We start from the raw sequence: 23385 nt of genomic DNA on the forward strand, positions 1-23385 counted from the left end.
GATGGAAGATAAATCAGAAAATGTTTTGTCCAGTTTCACAGTTGTCTTCTCCAATCATGTTAAGAATGAAAAGATAAAAACATGAAATAGTTTCCCTTCAAAATAAATTATTACCCAAACTACAACAAGAAGTCCACATAAAATAATGATCTAGAAACTTCTGAAGAGGTCTTCTTCTCAACAGTTGCAACTTCGCAAAGGCTGTTGCTACTACTGTATTGAAGAATTAACAGTGGTCTCCCAATGGTCTCCCAATCCAACAGCTACAACAGATTATTTTTATTTTTTTTTGCACAGCAGAGAAATACTTACAAGTATTTGATAAATGAATCATATAGATTCATTTATATTTATTATAAATAGAATCATAGAATCGCTCAGGTTGGAAAAGACCTTCAAGATCATCGAGTCCAACCACAACCTAGCCATACTACCCTAACTAACAACCCTCTGCTAAATCATGTCCCTGAGCACCACATCCAAACAGTTTATAAACACATCCAGGGATGGCGACTCAACCACCTCCCTCATTCCCCTCATCCTGTCACCTATCACCAGTGAGAAGAGACCAACCCCACTCTCACTATAATCACCTTTCAGATATTGAAGAGAGCAATAAGGTCTCCCCTCAGCCTCCTCTTTCCCAGACTAAACAGCTCCAGATCCTTCAGTCTCTCCTCATAGGACATACCCTACAAGCCCTTCACAAGCCTTGATGCTCTTCTTTGCATCTGCTCCAGAACCTCAATCTTTATAAAGATTAATCTTTATAAAGATGAATAAGTAAATACTGATTTATCCTCACTTTTGCTAGCACCACATGGCAATACTCCTAATAAGATTAAAATTTTACTTTTTATATAAAGTTTAATTTCAAATATGACAATATTTCTTTAAAAAGAAAAAAAAAACTTTTTGCCTTTTATCAAAATTATACAATATTACTAAACAAGGGAAACTGACTTGTTTTCAAATATATACTTATCAAAACTGTATTAATAAAATTCTACTTTGCTACAATAAAAAAATTGTGAAACTAGGAAATGTCAGCCGGCATTATTCCTGCCTAATCTTTTATTCACCCACTAACATGGGCCACAATTACTAATGTCTCCACAATGCTTCTTCCAGCAGGCTTCACATCTCACTGGGGTTTCAGTTCAGAGAAGTGGATATAAGACATCTTACCCCGGACAAAAGCAGCTTTTCTCATCTCTTTTCTCCCTCCAATAGTGCAGGAGAGAATCAATTCTTTTTTATACCACTCCCAAAACAGACAGAATTAAGACATTCCTGAGGTTAGAGAGGTAAAAACTACAAACATCTAAGGCAAGAGCCCTGTTCATTTAGCACAGAAGGACTCTTTTAACTCTCCACCAGAGAATACAGGGAAAACACTTTGCCTTAATCTTCAACTAAACTACAACACATTACCCTAAATGAAACTATAGTCCAGACATGTATGGATATAAAACAAAAATTTTATTAATTGTAGATAGTATTTCTCATAAATAAAAGATGCAAATCTACACCTAGACCTGGCAGCATCACAGTAGAAAAGCTTGATTTGTATACTACCTGACTTTACCTGCTAACACAAACCTCCTGTCAAAATGCACACAATCAGCAATAAGGGCTGTACAGTTGAGTAACATTTCATCTATCATTTCCTTGTTTGCTTTTCTGAATGAAAACAAACTCCATCTTGCGTCAGGAATGCAGTAAATACAGGCCTTCCCACTGTATGGGAACTGCTGAATAACGGCCTGAACCTCTGATTGATCAATTCAGTTGTGCTGCTGGAAGGGGCAGAGCCTGGCTCCACTTCTCCTAGACCCATTTAAGAGCTGGCTATCAGTGGGGAAGGATCTCTTCTGGAGATCTGCTCTGCTGGAGTTTCACAAGTGAGTCCAGGATAGGGCTAAGTGTCCTATCTATTCTCTTTTTGTTATTATGACCTGCTTTGTCTAACTCTCTGGTTTATTTCATGATTATAGCGTCTTTATATTTGTTGATTATACACCCACAGAGCATACCCCTACTCACCTGCAGAAGGGGCCAGAGCACATGTATGCTGAGCACATGCAAGTAATGTTTAACTTGGATACTCTCCTGTCCTCTTGTCTTGGCTTGGTTTTTGAAGGATTATGAAGAAGGAAACTTGTGTATTGTATAATGAGAAAAAGAGATAGCTGAAAGCACTAAAATGAATATTAAATAAACAGTGCTCTCAGAAAAGTTGATTTCAAAGGAGGTTAATGTTCTTTGTATGACTGAGATGCTGCTTGCAACAATGTATTCCAGGTTTGATGTACACCTGGCTCCTCAGCCAAAGACAGTATTTTATATAACAAACATAAAACTAAACCAAAATAAATTAGTAATATAATTAAAAACTGAATAGTTTTTACATTGCTGTTTTAATTGTTAATTCTCAATTAATAGTGAAGAATCATCATAGTAAGTGAAGCCGAAGAAATATGACTTCCATGAATTCATTCTGTCTTGAATGAATTTGTCCATTCAAATCTCAATTCCAACGTATAATAATGTTATACTTTTGATAGACAATTAAGTGCTGATTGTTACTTATTTTCCTTCATCGCTTCTTTCCTCATAGCCAGCAGGAATTCACGAAGGAGAAATCATGTTCAATCAGTGTGACAGACTTCAATGATGAAGTGATCAGCCTGCTAAATGTGGGAAAAGCAGGGAATTTCTGTAGGGCCTTTGACGCTGCCTCCCATAAGGTCTGCAAAGAAAAGATTGTTTTATGGGGTGGATGACCACACAGTGAGATGGGTTGAAAACCGGCTAAGTGGCCAGGCCCAAAGGGTGGTAGTTAGTGGAATGAAGTCTATGTGGAGGCTAGTAACTGGTGGTGAACCTTGCAGTCAGCAATACTGTTCTGTATGATAATTCATGATCTGGATGATAGGGTGAAGTGTACACACAGTAAATGTGCAGATGACACAAAATGGGGAGGTGGAGCTGATAGGGCAGAGCATCATGCTTGTATCCAAAGGGATTTGGACTGTCTGGAGAAATGTGCTGACAGGAAACAAGGGAAGTTCAGCAAGGGGATGTGCAAAGACCTGCACTTTGTTAAGAACAATCCCAAGCACCAGAATGTGCTGGGGGCTACCTCAAAGGAAAGCAGCTGCTTGAACACACGCCAACTATATACCTTTGTAGCAAAGAAGGCTAATGGTATCCTGGACTACGTTAGACAAAGTATGGACAGTAAGGTCAAGGGAGGTGGCCTTTCTCCTCTCTTTGGGGGCTAATGAGACTACAGCTGGAACACTGTGGTTCCCCAGTAAAAGACAGATGAGGGTACATCAGAGTGCAACGAAAGAGCCATGAAAATGATGAAGGGACTAGAGCATCATTACTATAAAGACAGGCTGAGAAACTTGAGACTGCTCAGCCTGGAGAAGGGTAAGAGGGATCTCATTAATGTATGTAAGTACCAGAATGGCACTTGCAAAGAAAACAACCAGGTCCAATTCAATGATTCCCAGAGACATGACAAGAGGCAATGGGCACAAAGGGAAACAAAAAATTCCCTGTCTGAATATCAGTAGAATTTTTATTTTTACTGTGTAGGTGACTGCTTGCAACCTGCTCAAGGTGGCCCTGTTTGTATACAGGGGTTGGACAAGATGACTTCCATGGGTGCTTTCCAAGCTCTAACATTCTGTGATTCTATGTAATTATGGTTTGTGATCAAGCCATTTGCTAATCAAAGTGATAGCTAGGAGTGAAAAAGTTTAAAAAAAAAAAAAAGTTCACATTTACAGATCTTCCAGCATTTACTCATTTTAAATAACAATGCTGTTTAAATACTTCTGTTCAAAGATTTACTGGAAATCAACCTTATTAGCTAACAGCTCCCCCAGCAGCACTAAGAAAATTCTTAGAAATGCTCTTGACAGTCTTAAATCACTTCATCAAGAGTAATACAGACCATTTATTAGTTAGCAAACATAAATCATTTTTACTTGAAAAGAGGAACATATCTAAACAGCTAGTAAAACTTTTTGTGCGATCTTGTGGCTCTTGTTTGAAGGTAACAATCTGTGCTACAAATTATGAAGTGACATCATCATAGAGCAGTAATGCAATTTTTGCAGCATATGCAACACAGCAGCAATCTCCCTGGGGACAAAAAAGCTGGTATTTTACTCTACATCACCAATACTCACCATGATAAAGTAAAAAAAAATTCCTGCTTGCTCATCCCATTCTATATGCAACTCCACTGATCTAAAATGGAAAAACTCGCAAGAGTTCTCCTCTTCACAAACACTTAAGATACATTTTCACACATTTGAAAGGTTTGGCAAAACTGAGCACGTCCCGACTTTGCGGTACTCATCTTCAATGCTGATCCCAACAGCTCCCCCTTCTAGAAAATATCACATGCAATTATCTAGAAAATGAAGCATTACTACAGACTTTTTAGATCTTCCATGTTGGCGTAGAGAATGTTTTTATAAAGTTACAATGGCAAAGCAGATCTGAACAAATGCATTAATTATGGTGATTTAAAGAACAATGCAAATAAACCCACAACAGAGGCACGTGTCCAGAATTACTAAACTTGACTGGCACTACAGCTTGATGCACTGAGAATCTGGTTGCAACTTACAAAAGAAAAGAAACCACATGTACTATTTTAAACACTGTTAACAGGTTGTTCCACACAAAGAAGTCAGACACCTACAACGAAGTCTTTACTATTCTGAAGACAAAAACATACCAGGTACTACAAAACAGCTGCCAGGCTGTTAAATTCATTCCTTCTCACTCAAGCAAATGTTGACTTTGCACACAAAACTTAATGATACTTCAAAGAAATAAAATATACTGTGAAATAAAGTTTAAGAAGATAAATAGCTATGAATCTTTTAAAGCACAGGTACAGTATTTACACTGAAGTTCTTCTAAGGGATAACATTTCAACAAATCACTGTGGTTACAGCAGATGTATGCTATAAAGGTGTTTTCTACACAAATTGAATTATTAATCATTAAAGAGATGACTGAACTCACACTTACTTCAACCTCTGCTTCAGGCACATGGAGTTACTTCAATCAGACTCTCATCCTTTCTTTTTTATCACCCCTGTGCACATGTTCAGTTTCACCCAGTCTGCATTCCAAGCAAAGTCAAAATTCCTATGTTGTTATATTGTGCCTTGCACTACAATGCTTGATGTGCCTCACTGTCTTAACAGGTACATCTGGGTGCATGGATGGTGCCACACAGAGGGCTTTGACTTCTGTGATAGTGGATGCATCTTGGATAGACCAGGACATGATGTCAGATGGGACACAACTGACCAGATAGGCAGGAATCTGACTGCACTGAATTAGCAAACCTTTAAACTAGGTTTGATGGGAAAAGAGAATGTACCTCTTTAGTTACAAAAAATGAGTTACAAAAAAGAACCAGGGAACTCTGTCACTTAAGGAAGCAGGAGGAAAAAAAAACCTCAGATTTGTTCCAAAGCCATGAGGGAGGGCTCCTTCAAGAAGGTAGCACTCCCCATAGGCCAGCTGAAATGCCACTACACCAACATATACAGCATGGGAAATAAGCAGGAGGAGTTGGAAACCATAGTGTAATTAGAAAACTATGTCCTAATTGCTCTTAGAAATGTGGAGGTTGCCAATCCTGCCCACAATGGGGTAGATGGTCTTTAAAGTCCTTTCCAACACAAGCCATTCTACAAACTACACAACCAGAACACTATTTGTAGGGATACAAGGCATCAATGGGATACAAGCTTTTTAGAAATAGGGGCCGTTGAGTTGCCCTATATGTTAACCAACTGACAGATTGCAAAGAGCTACCTCTGAGAAACAGTCATGAATATATTAAGAGCTTATGGGTAAAAATTAAGGACAAGACCAATAAAGGACATCTGGTGGTAGGATCTACTACAGGCCCTAGAGGAGCTTGGTGACAAGGCCTTTTTGCTTAGCTACAAGAGTCACTGTGCACATAGTCTCTCATCTCTATGGGACATTTCCACCACTAAGTACTTCCTGGGAAAGCAACTCAGCAGGCTGCAAGCAATCCAAGAGACTCCTGGAGTGCAATGAGGGTAACTTCCTGCTCCAGGTACTAGATAAACCAATCAGAGGAGAAGTGCTATGGACCTGCTATTCACCAATACAGACAAACTCATTAAAGAGGTTAAGACTGGAGGTGGACTGGGATGTAGAAATGATGTCCTAGAGGTGTTCGTGATCTCGAGGAATATGGGCCTGGTAAAGAGCTACGTCAAGACACCAAACTTCAAATAAATTAACTTCCAGCTGGTTAAGGAATTATTGGATAAGATTGCCTGGGAAGCTCTTTAGGGACAAAGGAACAGAGCAGAGCTTAATGATGCCCTTCTGAGAGCACAAGAGTTGTAGATCCCCCAGTGCTCGAAGCAAAGCAGGAAGAGCGGGAAATCAATATAGCTGGAAAAACAACCTGCTGGTCAAGCTGAGGGATAAAAAGGAAGCACACAGGTAACTGAAGCAGGGATATGTGGCTCAGGAAGAATATAGGAATGCTGTCCAGACAAGCTGAGATAGGAACAGGAAAGCCAAGAATTACAAAATCATTGAATCATTTGAGTTGGATGAGACCTTAAAAAATCACCTAGTCCAACTCTCCTGCAATGAAGAGAAACATCTACAGCTAGCTCAGGTTGTTCAGAGCCCCATCCAGACTAATCTTGTATGTCTCCACAGACGGAGCATCCACTGCATCTCTGGGCAACCTGTTCAAGTGCCTTACCACCCTTATAGTAAAAATTTATTCCTTATATCCAATTTAAATTTCCCCTCTTTTAGTTTGAAACTATTTCCTCTTGCCCTATCACAACAGATTCTGCTGAAGAGTCTATTCCCTGTCAAGGAAGGAAGACATTCACTTGTCAACCATTCAGAATTCATTATCTTGAAACATGAGGTTGTTTGTAGTTTAGATGCCATTTCACATCTAGTCTCTATGTACAGCAAGACAAAAATTGATTAAGCCCAGAAGGATGTTAATACTTGCGAATGTAAAAATGTTGGGAAGTGAAATTCTTACTTCAGAGCACTAAACACTGATCTAGTTCAAGCTCAGATCTTGATTACACATACAATCATATTCAGTACTATTCTATCAGTAATATTGACACAGTTACCACGTTGCAAAGACTCAATAAAGTGATTACGTTCTTCTTTTCATAACTTATAAAGAAGTTCCTTACTTATTGCAATGCTTACAATATGGTTGCATTTTCCAGTAGTTTTCCTCACAGTAGTTATGGAAAGTGCACTCTCAGCAAGTTTGCTGATGATAGAAAGCTGGGAGGAGTGGCTGACACACCAGAAAGCTGTGCTGCCATTCAGCAAGACCTGCACAGGTCAGAGAGCTGATTACGGAGGAAACTTAGGAGATTCAACAAGGACAAGTGCAGAGTTCTACACTTGGGCAGGAATAACTGCATCATCAGTACAGGTTAAGGATTGAGCTGCTGGAAGAGAGCTCAGCAGACAGGGAGCCAGGTGTCCTGGTTGACACCAGGACATTAGCAAGCAATGTGCCCATGATGCCAAGAAGGCCATGATATGCTGGGTTGCATTACAGAGTGTGGCCAGCAGAAGGTGGATCCTCCCCCTCTATTCTATTCTGGAGAGGTCACATCTGGAATACTGTGTCCAGGTCTCTGCTCCGCAGTTAGAGAAAGATAGGGAACTACCTGAGAGTCAAGGGGAAGGCTACAAAGCAGATTAGGATCTGGGAGAATCACTCTCATGAGGAAAGGCTGGGAGACCTGGGACTGTTCAACCAGAAGAAGACCAAGAGGGAATCTTATGCAAGCTTATAAATAGCTGAAGGGTGAGTGTCAAGACAATGACATTCACCTCCTTTCAATGGTGCCCAGCAACAGGACAAGGGTCAGCAGGCACAAACTAGAACAGAGCAACTTTCATCTGAACATGGGGAAAAGTTTTTCTTTTAAAGGAGACAGAGCACTGGAAAATGCTGCCCAGAGGTATTGTGAAGTTTCCTTCTCTGGAGATATTAAAAATATTCCTTCTCCTGTGCACACTACCCTAGGGAAACTTCTTTAGCAGGTGAGTGGGACTAGATAATATCTAGATTCCTTCCAACCTGTAAGACTTTGTCATTGCGTGAAGCTTTCAGCTAAAAACAACCCAATCCATCTACATGTAAAAAATGCATCTTGCTAAAGCAAACTTTCCATTTATCATTATCTGTTCTACACACTACTTTTGAGGATCTATGGGGACTGCTGAATCACGGCCTTAACCTCTGATTGATCACCTGAGGCGAGCACTGGGTCAGCCATGGCAGCACAGGTGAAGGCAGTTCAGCTGTGCTGCTGGAAGGGGCAGAGCCTGGCTCCACTTCTCCTAGACCCATTTAAGAGCTGGCTACCAGTGGGGAAGGATCTCTTCTGGAGATCTGCTCTGCTGGAGTTTTATAAGTGAGCCCAGGATATGGATAAGTGTCCTATCTATTCTCTTTTTGTTATTATGACCTGCTTTGTCTAACTCTCTTGTTTATTTCATAACTGTAACATCTTTATATTCATTGATTATACAAAGGAACATAGTGAAGAACAGTGATTGCTATGATCATATTCAAATCAATGTTTTTTGTGAATTCAGAGTGGCTATACTAAGTCTCTTTTACTGTACGCTGTAATGACATCCTCAAGAAAAGAACAAATTTCAGAAGAACTTTGAGGAATGCTATTTAAACTAAAAAGTGACAAAACAGTGAATAGCAATTTCTGTAGCATGGTACTAGTATGAGTTCATTCCTGTAATCCAATTCTTCCTTATCCATTTCAGCTGAGTACATATGCGTACTTCATAAGCAAAGGAACATAAGCTCTATCACATAATATTTAATCACCTAGGAAATTTCTTCTCCAGCAAGGTCAGAATAATGCGGGAAATTCCCCTAAGTTTGAGAGAGAAAGAAGAAAACATCAAATGAGGTAAGACTCTTCATAACATGCTTAGGAATGCCTCTTATTTACAGATGAGGAATGTCTGAATGTTGTCTTACTCTCCCCACCTCAGCATAAATTAGACTAAATAGTAGGGACAAGAAAAGTGAAAGTAGATAAGAGGCATTTCTGTTGTTTCTCATTCAACAGACAAACACGAGCTCTGTGCAAACACCATCAGAACATGTAGCAGAAAGCTTTGGTCATCTCTTCTGGATTTTCTTCTATGACAATTCTCCACCTGTCTGAACTGATAATGAAAGTAACTAACTATAAATCCACAGTGTTCCCAAAAACAAAAGTATGTATAATTAAAACCTAAGTTCAGATAACTGACGGTATTATTTCTCCATATATTTCTCCATATGTTACAGAAACTCACTCCTAACAATTTTTTTTTTTTTACACTATTATTTGCATTAAACAACTTTTGACAATATTAAATTCCTTACAATACAACAAGGAACTGGAAAAACAGAAGTACCCAGCATCCTACAGCTGAATTTACTGTTCAGGTCATGGACAAACACACACAGCATTGAAAGAATAATAGCTTTAGCTCCCCTGTGTTTAGTGGCATAGAGTGCTAGGTTGTGAAACATATTTGTGTCCTAAAATACATTCTAAAGAACTTCAGCATAAAGCACAAAGTATGATGCCTGTGTAAATAATCTCAGTTATATTCCAGTATCAAGCCAGTATTAGGTAAATCTTGTAATAAAGTCTGGTAATAGCAAAGTCTTTGGAAAAAAGATCCAAACAAAATCCAAACTTTTTTTTAACACTTCAGAAAACAAATGAAGTTATAGCTGTATTGGTTATCATAAATAACATAACTAAGTAATGAAAAGCCAGGCATGTCTATCTTCATTTTCACTATTCATTGAATAACTATATGTTAGACTCAAAAACTCACTGGAAGACAGTTTGTTCTTGAGAGAATATAAACTGAAGGACAGGAATTATATATATATTACATATAATAATTGTGTACACATAAAATATTTAAAAATTGCTATTCACCACATTAGGGTGAGCAATACTGTTTCTACTTCCAGGGCAAGATTAAGCTTTTGATCTACACAGGAGCAAGAATTCTTTAACATTACAGACCAGAAACCAGAAATTAAAAAAAAAAAGAAAGCACATTATAGGGGTTGTAAGGGATCTCAAGAGATCACTGAGTCCAATCCTCTGCTAAAGCAAGTACCCTACAACATGTAACCCAGGTAGGTGTTCAGCTGAGTCTCCACAGATGACTTCACCAGTGCTCCAATTATTCTAGAATGTATTTTTCTTATAAATACAATTATTCTGTGAGAGCTGCTAGTAATGCCCTTCTTAAAAAGCAACTTAGAGATATTTACATCTCATTTAACACCACTTCAGTTTTTTCTCCTCTTCTCAGTTTTAATAAAATATGATTTGTAAGTATAAAAAAATTCTGATAACATGCCACTAAGTATATCCAATACCAAAACTGAGGCAAACATGCATTTTTGAAGCCTTCTTGTTTTTATGAATGGCATATAAGAAAAGCAGTTAGCACAATAAACATCACCTCTATAAAGCAGTTTCAAAAGCTACTTCCACACATTTTATAATGTTTTGCTAATGGCGACTGTCATTCAAAACAATTCATAGAAAGAAGATTTTAAAGTATGCATTGTAAAATAACACCTACAGCAAAAACTGCAATGTAACTTAAATACAGTCACAGAAATCTGTTTGTTTATTTACTTTTCATAAAATCATAGAATGGCCTGGGCTGAAAAGAACCATAAAGATCATGTAGTTTCAACCCCCCTGCCGTGGGCAGGGATGCCAACCACTAGACCAAGCTGCCCAGAGCCAAATCCAGCCTGGAACTTTTAAACAATAGTTATCTAAATTAAAAACCCTCACCTACAATTTAGGTTGTTATTAATTGTTTGTTTTTAAAGTAAATGAAAACAGTAACACATTTGGAAAGCTAACAATGCAAAATGCATTATTGCTGCTAAACACGACGTATATGAAACTGAACTGCAACTATTAAAATTCATGTTCAGATGAAATTTATGTTCACTGAAATTTTTTGGAGGGAGGGGTTTATGACTGATTGATATAGTAAGACAGTTGTTTTGAATATTCTGCACAGATACTTAGGATCAAAAAAATGTTACCTGTCTTCTTAGGTTTAAGTTTCCATGCAAGCTCTAACTAAACTACACTGGCAACAATTTTCTGAATGCACTTGTCCTTCACAAGCTGTTAGGTTAAACACAAATCTTTTGTTGCTTAACTTCATGGCTGAAAACGAGTATTTACCTGCAAGTTGACACTGTTCTGAAACTAGGCCTGCTGCAGTGTTTGAAGCAGCCTGCTAAAATCTTTCATTCATAGCTAAGCTCATGACTCAAAACTGCTTTATAGTAGCTCACAAAAAAATACAGCAGCCACCTAATAATTTGAAGTGATGCAACAACTGTGTACCTCCACTATTTTAAAATTGTTTTTAAGTTTTTCAGTGAGTTAACTGAAATCCTCCACCCACCTACAGCATTTAACTACGTGGTGTCCACATACATGACAAAAATGTCAACTGCAAAAATTCTCAATCCTATTTGCTTGATTAAGCAGAAACATGATTAATGCCCACAGTCAAACCAATACCTGTACAAACCAAACCTAACACTGTATATCTCTAGGAGTGATGATTTTAGAATCATCATATCACACATTTACTCTGTACTCTTCTGAACACGAATAAAGTAATATTACCAGAAAGGGGAAATATTGCTGTGAGATAGCATAGCAAAAAACAAGTTCAAGCTTGTTTGATCTCTCTGAAGCTAATCAATCAGATTCACTCACCTAAATTTTATTTGTAACACACAAATTCTTACAAGTTACACTCTCTCTAGACATATTACGTAAATTAATCACAGTTCAATCACCTTGCAAGCCTGTAATATATGCCTGCGTAACTGAAAGGGAAACTCTCACCAAAAAGTTGGTATCTGAACAAGGTAAAGCAATAATGCTGTCCAGTTTCGAGAATCAAAATGCAGAATGATCAGCTAAGCAAATTTCAAAACAAACAAACAAAAAAAAAATCAGTATTTCATTAGTTTTTACTATAGGTAAAAATGTCAACTCACCTGACTTGTGTTTCTTGTGTTTCGCTTTCTTTTTGAATAACTTGCTCTGGATCTCAGATTTGTAAGATTTGAATGGATAAAGATGAACCTCACGTCGTCTTTGCAAGTCATCAAGTTTTTTCTGCAGATTTTCATTTATAATATCCTTCAATTTCTTTTTTTTCTTTTTCTTCTTCTTTGCCCGCAACTTAATTAGTTTATTGTTATTACTTCGAAGTGAGTTCTCCAGCGTTATTTCTTTAGCAGATTTGTTGTAGTCTGTGTCTTGGTTGTCATTATGAGTGCCATTGACAAGCACCTGACAAGCTTTCAGCGTGTTCTCTTTGAATGGACTGATCTCAACTTTTACTCTGGCCATTTCCGCGCAACCCTGTCCGTTCTCTGCAGGCTTTTTCTCTCCTGAACTAAAGTGATCGGCCATGCTCACAATCTCTCCTGAACTAATTAAATGCCTCAAGTTCTCTTTATAAGAAGTTTTTTTAATATCACAGACTCCTGAGGTCTTCATTTCACAGTTAATCTTAATCTCTGTAGTGACACTAAAGCTATCTAAATGTGTATCTTTTTCTGGGCAGCCAGCAATGGAACCCATACTTTTCCCTACTTCTGACTTGGAACGAGGTAGCAGATCTCCTCTATTGCCAGAGCTGACAGCTCCATTACTTTTGCTTACATACTCATGTTTTACCTTCTCTACCTTCGTACGTGGCACTTTTTTTACTTTGATGGGAGGAGATGGAAACTCAGGAGCCTGAAAAGGTTTCTGTTTGTAAATACGAACATCTGCACCACAGAACTGTGGAAAATGAACATATGCATTTTCTAAGTAGTCATAACCAAGAATTACTTCTCTGCATTCATGAATAGGTTGACCCAGAACAGCGTCTTGAACATCCTTTTGTGTTTCATAGACAAAATCACAGAGACCTTTAAGCAGCCACACTTTTTGGTAGAATGGTAGTTCATGAAACGGTTTTTCCTGTAAGGGATTAACTTCTCCAAGGACTTTAAAAAACTGTGGACACAATCCAAGTTTTTCTGCAGAGCTATTAGGATTGTCAGTCTGCCCTACAACATTATACCAGTGTTGGACTTTCTGTCTTAGTGCTGCTTCCCAAGCCCTGTAAGAAAGTGTTGGCCTACGATGTAATGTAGATCTGCGATGTGGAGGACTTAACAAAGAAGTCATTATTTTAGATAAAAAAGCATTACACTGAGGCATGAGAAGACAGCGTTCCAATTCATAGAACACTATTTCAGGTAAGTTTAAAATCTGTTGTGCTAAACAAAGGAAATGACCAATAGCTGGAATCTCCCACATCGTCTCCATCCTCGTAGGTGCTGCTTGAGCTAAAAGTGACTTTTCCCATTCTTCTATTTCCTTCTGACTAGCTTCTTCTGCTTCTTTTCTTTCTTGCTCTCTCATCCTATTAGGAGAAAGTCCACAAAAAATCAGGTATCAGTTGAATTAAAAGAAACAGGAGAAAAAAAATCATAACTCCAGTATGATATACACATCTTGAAGGAATAAGGAACACAATACATTCCAATATTTGGTTATTTATAAAACATAATCCTCTTTAGTTCTCAAATCCCTTATTTTTGCTGTGTTTCAGTATTTCCAATTAACAGTATTTTACTTGTCATCCACCCATATAAACATCTCTTAATACAAATGCTAGGTAACTTAATTCCAAATTGTCATGTGGCTTGTGTCACCTAACTTGTAATCTCATTGTTTCTGTCTAACTTAAGTGCTTCATTCACATGCAGGAATGTGAAAATCCCTCCCATGTAGAGGCTTGTTTATTAGCTTGTGTACAACAGTGGTCAAAAAGGAAACATATTACATTGTATGAAGAATGTGATGGAAAAAGACATTAGAAATAAGATGTCATTACATTAGTGGTTTGCCCTCACCTGAAAAATTGTATTCAGTTCTGGTCCCCTATCTAAGAAAAGGATAGAGCAGAAATAGTGGGTATTCAGAGGAAGAGGTTATTGGCAATACGAGTCCTGTTAAACTCCTTTAAAATTTCAGACTCCATACAAAACATTAGCAAGAGAAAAACATGGCCACAATATACAGAACAATTTCCTTTTACTTGTAAATTTATCATGACAGTCAAAAGCAACAAGTTGAAGAGGAAGAAATGCTTCCACTTCAGATAGCCATTACCTTACTACCTAATTTACTAGATCACAAGACATGTTAATTTAGTTCTAGAGTAACTAACAGGACATCATCATTAATCATATCAGCACCAACAGCTGTTAATAGTAAGAAGAATTTAAGTTTTAATGGTAAAGACACATTTTTGCTTTATACCATGACCAGATTCCAACCGTTAGAACTAGGATACAACCATACTTGTAGGAAATTTTTTACAGAGCTATTCCCAAGCTTCTCATCGTTTTTTCTCCAAAGGTTGTTTTTGTAAGTACACTTGGGAGGAGAGGAAAAAAAAAAAAAGTCTTTTGCTGCCACATAAAACTAATAGCTGCAAAGGCATGTTCTAAATCAAGTTTACCTCAATTAATGTATGACTTAGGGGAGGTTATAAAAGGAACCATCAATTGATAGATAAAATAGATTGTACAAGACATGAATAGACAACAAGGAAGAAAATTATCTACAAACTATACCCATAAAAAGATAATGAATAGACACAGAGTAGGAATTCCACAAAATTAACTACAGAAAAGAAAAAAAAAAGTGTTTCAGTCTTCCAAAATATGCAGCTTAAGAAAATCTTGAACATGGTTTAGTGGGCATGGTGGTGATGGGTTGACGGTTGGACTTCATGATCTTAGAGGTCTTTTCTGACCTTAATGATTCTATGATTTAAAAAAAAAAAATCCATTTCATAAAATGCCTGCGTCTTGTAAGACTAAGTACCTAGAACAAAGATTTAGATATTAACTTGGATTTCAACAGCCAATTTCTTTAGGTATGAGGGTGTTTTCTAGCAAGGCGCCAGCATCAGCAACTTCGCCTATCCTAGCGCTGCAAGTTAGTAACTCAAGCAGTTCAAGAGACTCAACTAATATGCTTGATAACTAGAAAGAATGCATGCTGACTCACTGGATGCACAGCCAGAAAAGGAATATGTTTTTATTCAGCAGACCACTCACTTGCAAGCTAGGTAAACAGCGGCTCAAAACTGATTTGACAGCACACAAGCAAGTTACGCTGTTGAACTGCACACCATTTCATGGGAAAAATCAGTAGTAGAGCAAGACTGGGAGGAAGGCAAAGTTTGATACAGTGGAAATTAAAATCTTAAATACTTTACCCACTCACAATTAGAATAGCCAGTATTACAGCAACAGATTTGGATGGTTTTTTTTTTGTAATAGTAATAAGATTCAAACGATTAAGTTGTATCTACTAAGGTAGTGCTTTAGTTCTGAGACTAGAGATAATACCACAAATTTAACAAAAATACACCACAACAATTAGGCCTGAAAAACATGGATAATTGTTTGCTAACCCATATTTTAACTGAATTTTCCCAATCAATTCAGTACAAGCTTTAAATAGATTTAAATGCAATTTCAGGTGAACAAACTTCAACATGATTACAAAAAATGAAGAACGAGTGAAAGGCAAATTCAGTAAAAGGCGTATTTGCCAGTGGATCAAGTGCTCTAAGGAACACTTCAATGGCTTTACTAAAAGTAAGGCACTGTAAACTGCAATAAACCACCCAAGGCAGAAGTTTTATATCTCCTTTTGGTAAGTACATACTCTGTAGCAACTTGGGGTATCAGATTTCTAGAAAAAGAAGGTGAACAGCTATTTTTTTCATAACAGATGGAATATACACAACATCATCTATATTTTATCAATAATCCAACGTAAGCACAGGAATTTGTAATATACTTTTGAAGAAAAATGGTATGTCAACGTAGTGTTTCAAGTATGCGTATTTATAGATAAAAATACTGTGAAAAATACACATGATATCAATATTATATGGATCTCCATTAATAATGTATTGCTAATTTGATAGGCCTTTTCAATTTCCATAACCTTTTCATAAAAAAAGTACATCAAGTACAGAGAAATGGAATGCAAAGTTGAACACTGCTCAAGGGAATTCACCAGAGAAATAAAATCTCTACTAATCTTTACTTTTTTGAAGTTGAAAATGAGTTGAATCACAAGAAAGACTCAATCATATCTAGGGAAGAAGTACTGGTTAGTATGCAACAGAGCCCAAACTGTATGGCTTCAGATCTGTTAAAAATTTTTACCTGCAAACTGAGAATGCTTTCATTACATACGGGAAAAATCTCTAAAACCTTTAGATTTGAAAAAATTTAGAAGCATTTCATCTCCTAAAGCTAAATTCTTATCACTACCCTCCATGTTTATCACATTTGGTAACTGCAAAATCCCTCAGAGTTAACTACACACAAACTGTAAATTTTTTTACCTAACGAAAAAGGTAAAATGCCAAACTGGTGAGATAACAGGAATGGCACTTGCAGAAGAAGTTTGCCTCTGGCCGTCAGTGAGGTAAGTACAAACAAGCGTAATTACAGTCTATTTCTGTGACCATATTGGTAGTTGTTTTTTTGTTAGTTTGGTTTTTTGTATAGGAAAAAGACCATTAAGAAGTAGGATAAACCATGACTGGGCTGCAGATGCTTTCAGTTACTACTAAAAATTTTACAGTTCAAAAACAGCAGCAGCCTTAAATTACTTACAAAGATTATAATGCTTTAATATTTTTTCCAAGAAGGTGATAAATTAAAAACTAATTCCTTTCTCCATGGATACATTATACTGAAGGCTGGCTTCATTCATTTACTAAAGACAAATAATACTACCAAGTTTAGTGATGCAAAGGAGTCTCAAGTATTAAGATGGCATGATTATTTTACCAAAACACAGTTTTTCCTTTTACCTCTTCTCTTCTTTTGCTCTGAGCTGTTCCTCTTGCCTTAGAACCTGAACCATCACAGACTCGAACATGCCCGTTGACAAGCCTACTAAATTGCGAGGTGTGGAACGACGTCGTGTTGAAGTGCATGGTGTTCCTTTCTCATCTTCTAGACCATAGGATCCTCTAGATGTTACTGCTATTGATGTCTTCTCTCTTAAGTGCCTAGAAAGGAAAACAAAGTCAATCCACAATTATAATTTTCCTTTACTACTGCACTACAATGCCTACACCACCACCCATAGGTCAAGAATATTTAGTCAGGACTTCTTCTCTTGGTATCACTAGGACTGCCTTCAGAAATACCTTTACGAAATTGTGTAATTTAAAACTAATAGATTAACATACATATATGTTCATGTCTCTTAAAAATGATGGGTAGTTATCTCAAGGAATCAAGTACTATTTGGAGGCTTAAATCCATTTTTTAATCCTTAAGTCATAGAATTAGATAAATATTTGGAAAGAAAATACTTCTTCAATGCTTAAGAAATCACACTTTTTAGAAGATATCTAAAAATACTGAAAAAATGTTTTTTTTTGTTGTCACTTTCTTCAAACAGCAGCTTATTACTATTAAATATTTTTTAAAAGAAGTTGTAAAACAGCACAGCATAGGTGGTTGAGCAGTAACACTTCATACTATGCTGTATTTCAAAGTAATGCAGTGAAAATGCTCTAAGCGACATTTATCACACACTCTGAAAACAAGAGGGAAGAAAACAAAATCCAACCTCCTCTTAAAATTACTCCCTACTTTGAGGTAATACTCTTTAGTTTGTAGTAACTGAAAATCACACAGTCAACATTGCTGCACCTGAACTACTTGATGAAGAAGACTGAGTAAATATCACCGTGAAGCCAACTGGGATAGGGAAAGCCCATGCACCAAAGGAACTGAACTTGGCATAGGATGTCAAAATATCAAGGGATTCTACAGGTACACTGATAAGAATATAACACAAACGAAAAGGGAAATGGCAACAAAATATGTGTAGAAAACTGAAGTATTGAACAAAGCCTTTGCCTTACCCTTCATTGCAAATCAGTCCTTCCACCACTCTCCCACCCCTGAACCTCTAGGTGGACTTTGGGAGAACAGAATCACTCCCGCAGAAAGGAAAGAGCAAGCTCAAAACCACCTGATGAGAGTAAATGTGCTTATGGGTCCCAATGATATGCATCCCAGGGTCCTGAAAGAACAGGCTGATGTGGTTGCCAAGCTATTCTTCACCATAAATCAAAAAGTCATGGCTGTCAGGTGAAGCCCTCAGTGACTGGAGAAAAGGGAAACATCACTACCATTTTTTAAGAATGGGACAATGCAAGGAAGCATGGAGTAACAGATCAGTGAGCCTCACAAATGTCCATGAGATCACAGAAAACATCCTCCTGGAGGCTGTGTTAAGGCACGTGCAAGACGAGGAGACCTGCAACTGCCAGCATGGCTCCACCAAGGGCAGGTTGTGCCTGACCAACCTGGACTACAATGGATTGACAACATCAGTAGGAAGAGGAAGCTCAAACGACATTGCCTGCCTGGAGGCCTCTGACTCCACATCCTTATCTCCAGATTGAAGAGATATGAAGGGTGGACTATACAGTGGATAAGGAATTGACTGTACTGTTGCAGCCAGAAGGTTATAGTAAATGTCTCTCTGTCCAAGTGAAGGAAGTCAAGAGTGGCGTCCCCAGGGGTCTGCCTTGGGACAGGTGCTCTTCAACATCTTAATCAATGATCTAGAAAAAGGGTTTGAGTGCATTCTCAGCAAGTTTGCTAATGATACTGAGTGATGCAGTTGATACTAAAAAGGGAAGGGATGCCACCCAAAGGACCTGGACAAGCTTGAAAAGTGGGCCCACACAAACCCAGAGAGATTCAACAAGCCAAGTGCAAGGTGTCGCACTTAAAGGAGGGCAATCCCAGATATGTATACAGGTGGGGAAAACTCAAAGCATCATAGAATGGCTTGGGTTGAAAGGCCTCAAGAATCATTAAATTCCAAAATCCCTACCACGAGCAGGGACATCAAGCTCCAGATCTGGCACTAGGCCAAGTTGCCCAGGGCTCTATCCAATCTGGCCTTGAATACCTCCAGAGACAGAGCATCCACAGCCAATTCACTGAGAGCAGCATGGCAAGAAAGACTTAGGGGTTCTGGTGGTTGAAAAGCACAATGAGAGTCAACAGTGTGTACCAACAGTATCCCAAGCTGCATCAGGATACGGGTGGTCAGCAGGCCAGGGAGGCAATTGTCCTCCTCTGCTCTGATCTCATATGGACCCAACTGGAGCACTGCATCCAAGCCTGGTGTCCCCAGGACGTTAAAAATACGGAGCTCTTCAAGAAGATCCAAAGCAGGGCCACAAAAATTATCAGAGTGCTGGAGCAGCACTCCTACAAAGAAAGGCTGAAGGATCTGGGCTTGTACCATCTGGAGAAGGCTCCAGGAAGTCCTCACTGTGGCCTTCCAGTACTTAAAGAGATCTTACAACCATGAGGGAAATCAACTTTTCACATGGACTGATAGTGACAGGACAAGGGAGAATGGTTTTAAACTAAAAGATTAAGGTTAGATGTTGAGAGTAAAATTTTTAAAGACGGTGTAGCACTGGCACAGAAGCTGTGGATGCCTCATCCCCTGAAGCATTTAAGGCCAGGTTGGATGGGGCCCTGGGGAGCCTCAGCTGGTGGGCAGCAGCCCTGCCAATGGCTTTTACCATGCACATAGAAACTTTAAAGATGTATCCTTATAAATCTCTGATGTGTTAGTATAAGAGTATACTAACACAGTAGTACATCTGTAGTATACCCTACAGATAAGGCTAGAATAAGTTTTAGCCTGTTCAATATTTTTTATTTGAACCAAAGCATTTGCATTTCTAAAAGAATGACAACAGCAACTGCATTTTTTAGTAAACATAAGTATGACTATATGATGGCACTGTGCATAATTTGCCTTTGCTTTCTTATGTAATCTCTAATAAAAAGCACTGAGCTCTTTCACATCCTATCAAGTCCAATGAGAGTAACATAATTCAGCAGAGGCTTCCACAAAACACTCCTGTGCTCAATATTGCTGAGATGTTGTGTCATACTACATACAGAAATTAATCTAGAATAAACCTTTCAAATCCTGTTGGATTAGGTATCTATTTTCCAGGGTTAATAGTTTTAAGACACGATTCTTTTTTTTTTTTTTTAATCAATATAGATGGTTTTCTTGAGCCAATCACACTCCATTATGCACAGCTACTTCATTCTACTCCTAACTGCTGTTAGGCACAACTGTTTCAAATGTGTAGTGCTGATACACCAACACAGTTCATACTCACAGTCACTTATTCAGTTGAGCTCTTCCCCATACTCCTCAAGTGTTCCCACTACACAAGAAAGGTTTTTCTTACCAGCTGGCACTAATACCCTGTGTCACTAGCAAGTTTAAGCTTGATGGACATGAACAGCTTTACATATCTGCTAATACCGTTCCTTCTTGTTCACCTTCAGCCTCTCCCAAAAATCTTTTGGGAATTTTAACATGTAAAACACTAAAGTCATACAGAAAACCAGTAGAAATTTCAGGGTAAAAAGACACCACAGCTTTAATGTGACTGGCCTGTGTCAAACTGAAGGGAAAACATATTTCAGTTTGATTTAGATTGGACTTTGTACTATATGGCTCGAAATGTTTCCACACTCAGCTGCTTTGGCTTAAAACCAAGGAAGGACTTTATGCTTAAACATATCACAATTTGTATTTTGTTATTTAAATCTGTGTTTATAAATGCTAGGTGTTATTTTCCATTTCCTTATTTCCAAAAATAGGGACACTAAATTATCCATTTCAAAGCAGGTACTTTGGCCCAACATTTTATTCCTACTTAAAGGCAGTATAAATTTCGCAGACCACAAAAATTGCGTAAAAATCATCATGTATTTTTAACTGAGATTGGTATTAATTTTAAACAGACGGTCATACAGAGGCAGTCATACACGGGCAGCACTTGTTTCTGCCAGCAAAAAATAAAGAAAGGAGCATTTGACATCTTGTCCAAACAACTGCGTCTCCATGTTCCTAAAAGGCTTCTTTCAGATGCAAAATCTTAGTCAGGAAATGCTAAGCCCTACTTTGCATTTTAGTATGTCAAGCTTCAGAAACTCCAAAACATTTTGAATTAAGACCTGAATGGTGCCAGTAGGCACCATTCCTCTTTGTGGTAGTACTGAGAGTTTGAAGGTTTGATCCTACTGGGAATTACTCACGTGTTTTTTTAAAACCATTCGTGGTTCTGGAGTTCAGGTTTCTGGGTTTTTTTGTTTTTTTTTTTTGTTTGTTTGTTTGTTTGTTTTGAATGTGAAGAGGAACAGAAGGTTACTTTCCAAAAAGAAATACATCTGCATAATCTACTTTATGTAAACGGCATATGCCAGATCCTCGACAGTTTTTCCACACTTACCGGGACAGCAACGCCAGCTTCTGTTCCAGCATCATCTCCAGCTTCTGAGCCTGTTTGGACAGCCAGTGATCCACTCCGTGCAACCGGTAACACGTCTCCAGCATCTGCCGGAAGTCACCCACGAAATCTGCTATCCCTGCGTACTGCCCGCTGGAAAATTTCTCTTCCATTTTCAGCAGCCACATTCCAGTTGGTGACTGCCGAGCGGAGCGGCTGCTATTATGACCCGAGAGGGAGCCAGCTCCTCCTTCTTCCCTCACGCATTCCTGATCCGTGAGCGGCTTTAAAAACGGCGCTGTCAGAGGCCGGTACTTCTCTAGCAGGAACTCGCGCAGGATGCGGTATCCCTGCTGCAGCTCGGGGCTCAGGTTCTGTTCCCAGGAGCAGCCGCCGCTCTCCCCTCCCGCGACGCTTCCATCCTCGTCCCGCCGCTCCTCCCGGCGCCGAGGACGGCCGACCGAGGCCCGCTCCGCCGAAAGGTCTCCGCCCGCGGCGAGCCCCGCTGTCCGCTCCGCGACGTCGGCAGGCCGCGCCGAGTCCATGTCTGCCGCCCCGCGCGCGCACAGGTCCTCGGCGGCTGCAGGGGCGCCGCCAGCCGCGGGCAGGCTCTTCAGCATCAGCTAGGGGCCGCGCTGCCCCGAGCCCGGCCGCGGGATCCACATCGGGCTCACCTAGGCAGAGAGACGCGGTTCAGCCCTCGCCGCTCTCCCTAGCGGCGGCCCCAGCCCTGCCCCCCGCCACCGAGGGGAGGACGGCGGCCGCCGAGGAAGAGGAGGAGGAGGAGGAGGAAGCGGCGGCGGCCGGCAGCCGGCTGGGCCCGCCTCTCCCCGGCCTTCGCCTGGCGTGCCCGGACCCGCGCGCACGGCCCCGCCCGCCACTCAGCCGCGCCCTCGCCTTCAGGGGCCGCCCCCGGCGACGGGCACGGCGCATACCCCGCCCCGAGCCCCCCGCCGATCCCCCGCGAGCGACGGGAAGAAGGGAGGCGGGCGCGGCGCCAGCGCTCACGGCGCCGGGCGGCCCTCGCGTCAGCACCTCCCCTTCCCGCCTCCTCGCCTCACGGTGCGGCCCACCCCACAGCGACGGCTGGCGGCGGCCATTGCTGACCGTTGGCCACGCGCCGGGGGAGGGGGGAAGGGGGCGCTGCGGCCGCGGAGAGGCGCGAGAGAAAGAGACGCGGCGTCTCACCTACAGCGCATGCGCTCGAGCGGGGGATGGGTGTTTTGGGCGCCAGGTGAGCCGGCGTCATCAGGGGGCGACGCGCTCGGAGCGCCCGCGCGCGGCTGCCGTTGGCACAGGCGAAGTCGTGGTTGTTTGGCGCGGGGAAGGTGCCGGCCGTGGGCTGGGGCGGGGGGTTGCTTTAGGCACGGGGGGGATCGGGACCGGTGGTTGCCAGCGCTGAGCCGTCCTGAAGGTGCTCTTATTCTGTGAAGGCGTGGACACTCTCCAGTGCCACTGCGCTGTGACAGGCAGCAGCGAACTGGGGAACGTCACTTGGACACGGCAGTATTAAATATCTGGGAAATGTGTTGGTGCTCGCAGCATTGAACATGCATGAACATAGAGTACCTTGCTATGCGATAGACAACGAATGTACAAAAAGAAACAACACCAGAAACGTTCTACTTGAGCAGTCCTCTGCTCCTCCCTCAGGTCACCATCGTTCATTCTAGTGGTCACTGCAGAAAACAAACATGACACCGTCCTGGCAGGAGCAAAACAAGCTTTGTGGCAAAGTATTGCAGAACTATCCCTGTCCTTACTGCACTCTTTACGGACACCATGAAATCTCCCTCT

At 40.1% G+C, this 23385-nt stretch overlaps 1 protein-coding gene across 1 annotated transcript in view; it reads right to left on the reverse strand.

The window, feature by feature from the left end:
* KIAA2026 (KIAA2026 ortholog) overlaps nt 1–22430 on the reverse strand; it is a 60660-nt gene extending 38230 nt beyond the window's left edge. The window contains exons 1-3 of the mRNA XM_048930726.1: nt 21592–22430; nt 17098–17298; nt 12182–13608 (exon numbers count right to left, since the gene is read on the reverse strand). Coding sequence (XP_048786683.1) covers nt 12182–13608; nt 17098–17298; nt 21592–22208 — 2245 coding nt within the window. The 5' untranslated portion in view covers nt 22209–22430. The remainder of the gene's footprint in view (nt 1–12181; nt 13609–17097; nt 17299–21591) is intronic.
* Between the last annotated feature and the right edge of the window lie 955 nt (nt 22431–23385).

This window comes from Lagopus muta, chromosome Z (genome assembly GCF_023343835.1).
Source record: "Lagopus muta isolate bLagMut1 chromosome Z, bLagMut1 primary, whole genome shotgun sequence".
NCBI classification, from domain to species: domain Eukaryota; kingdom Metazoa; phylum Chordata; class Aves; order Galliformes; family Phasianidae; genus Lagopus; species Lagopus muta.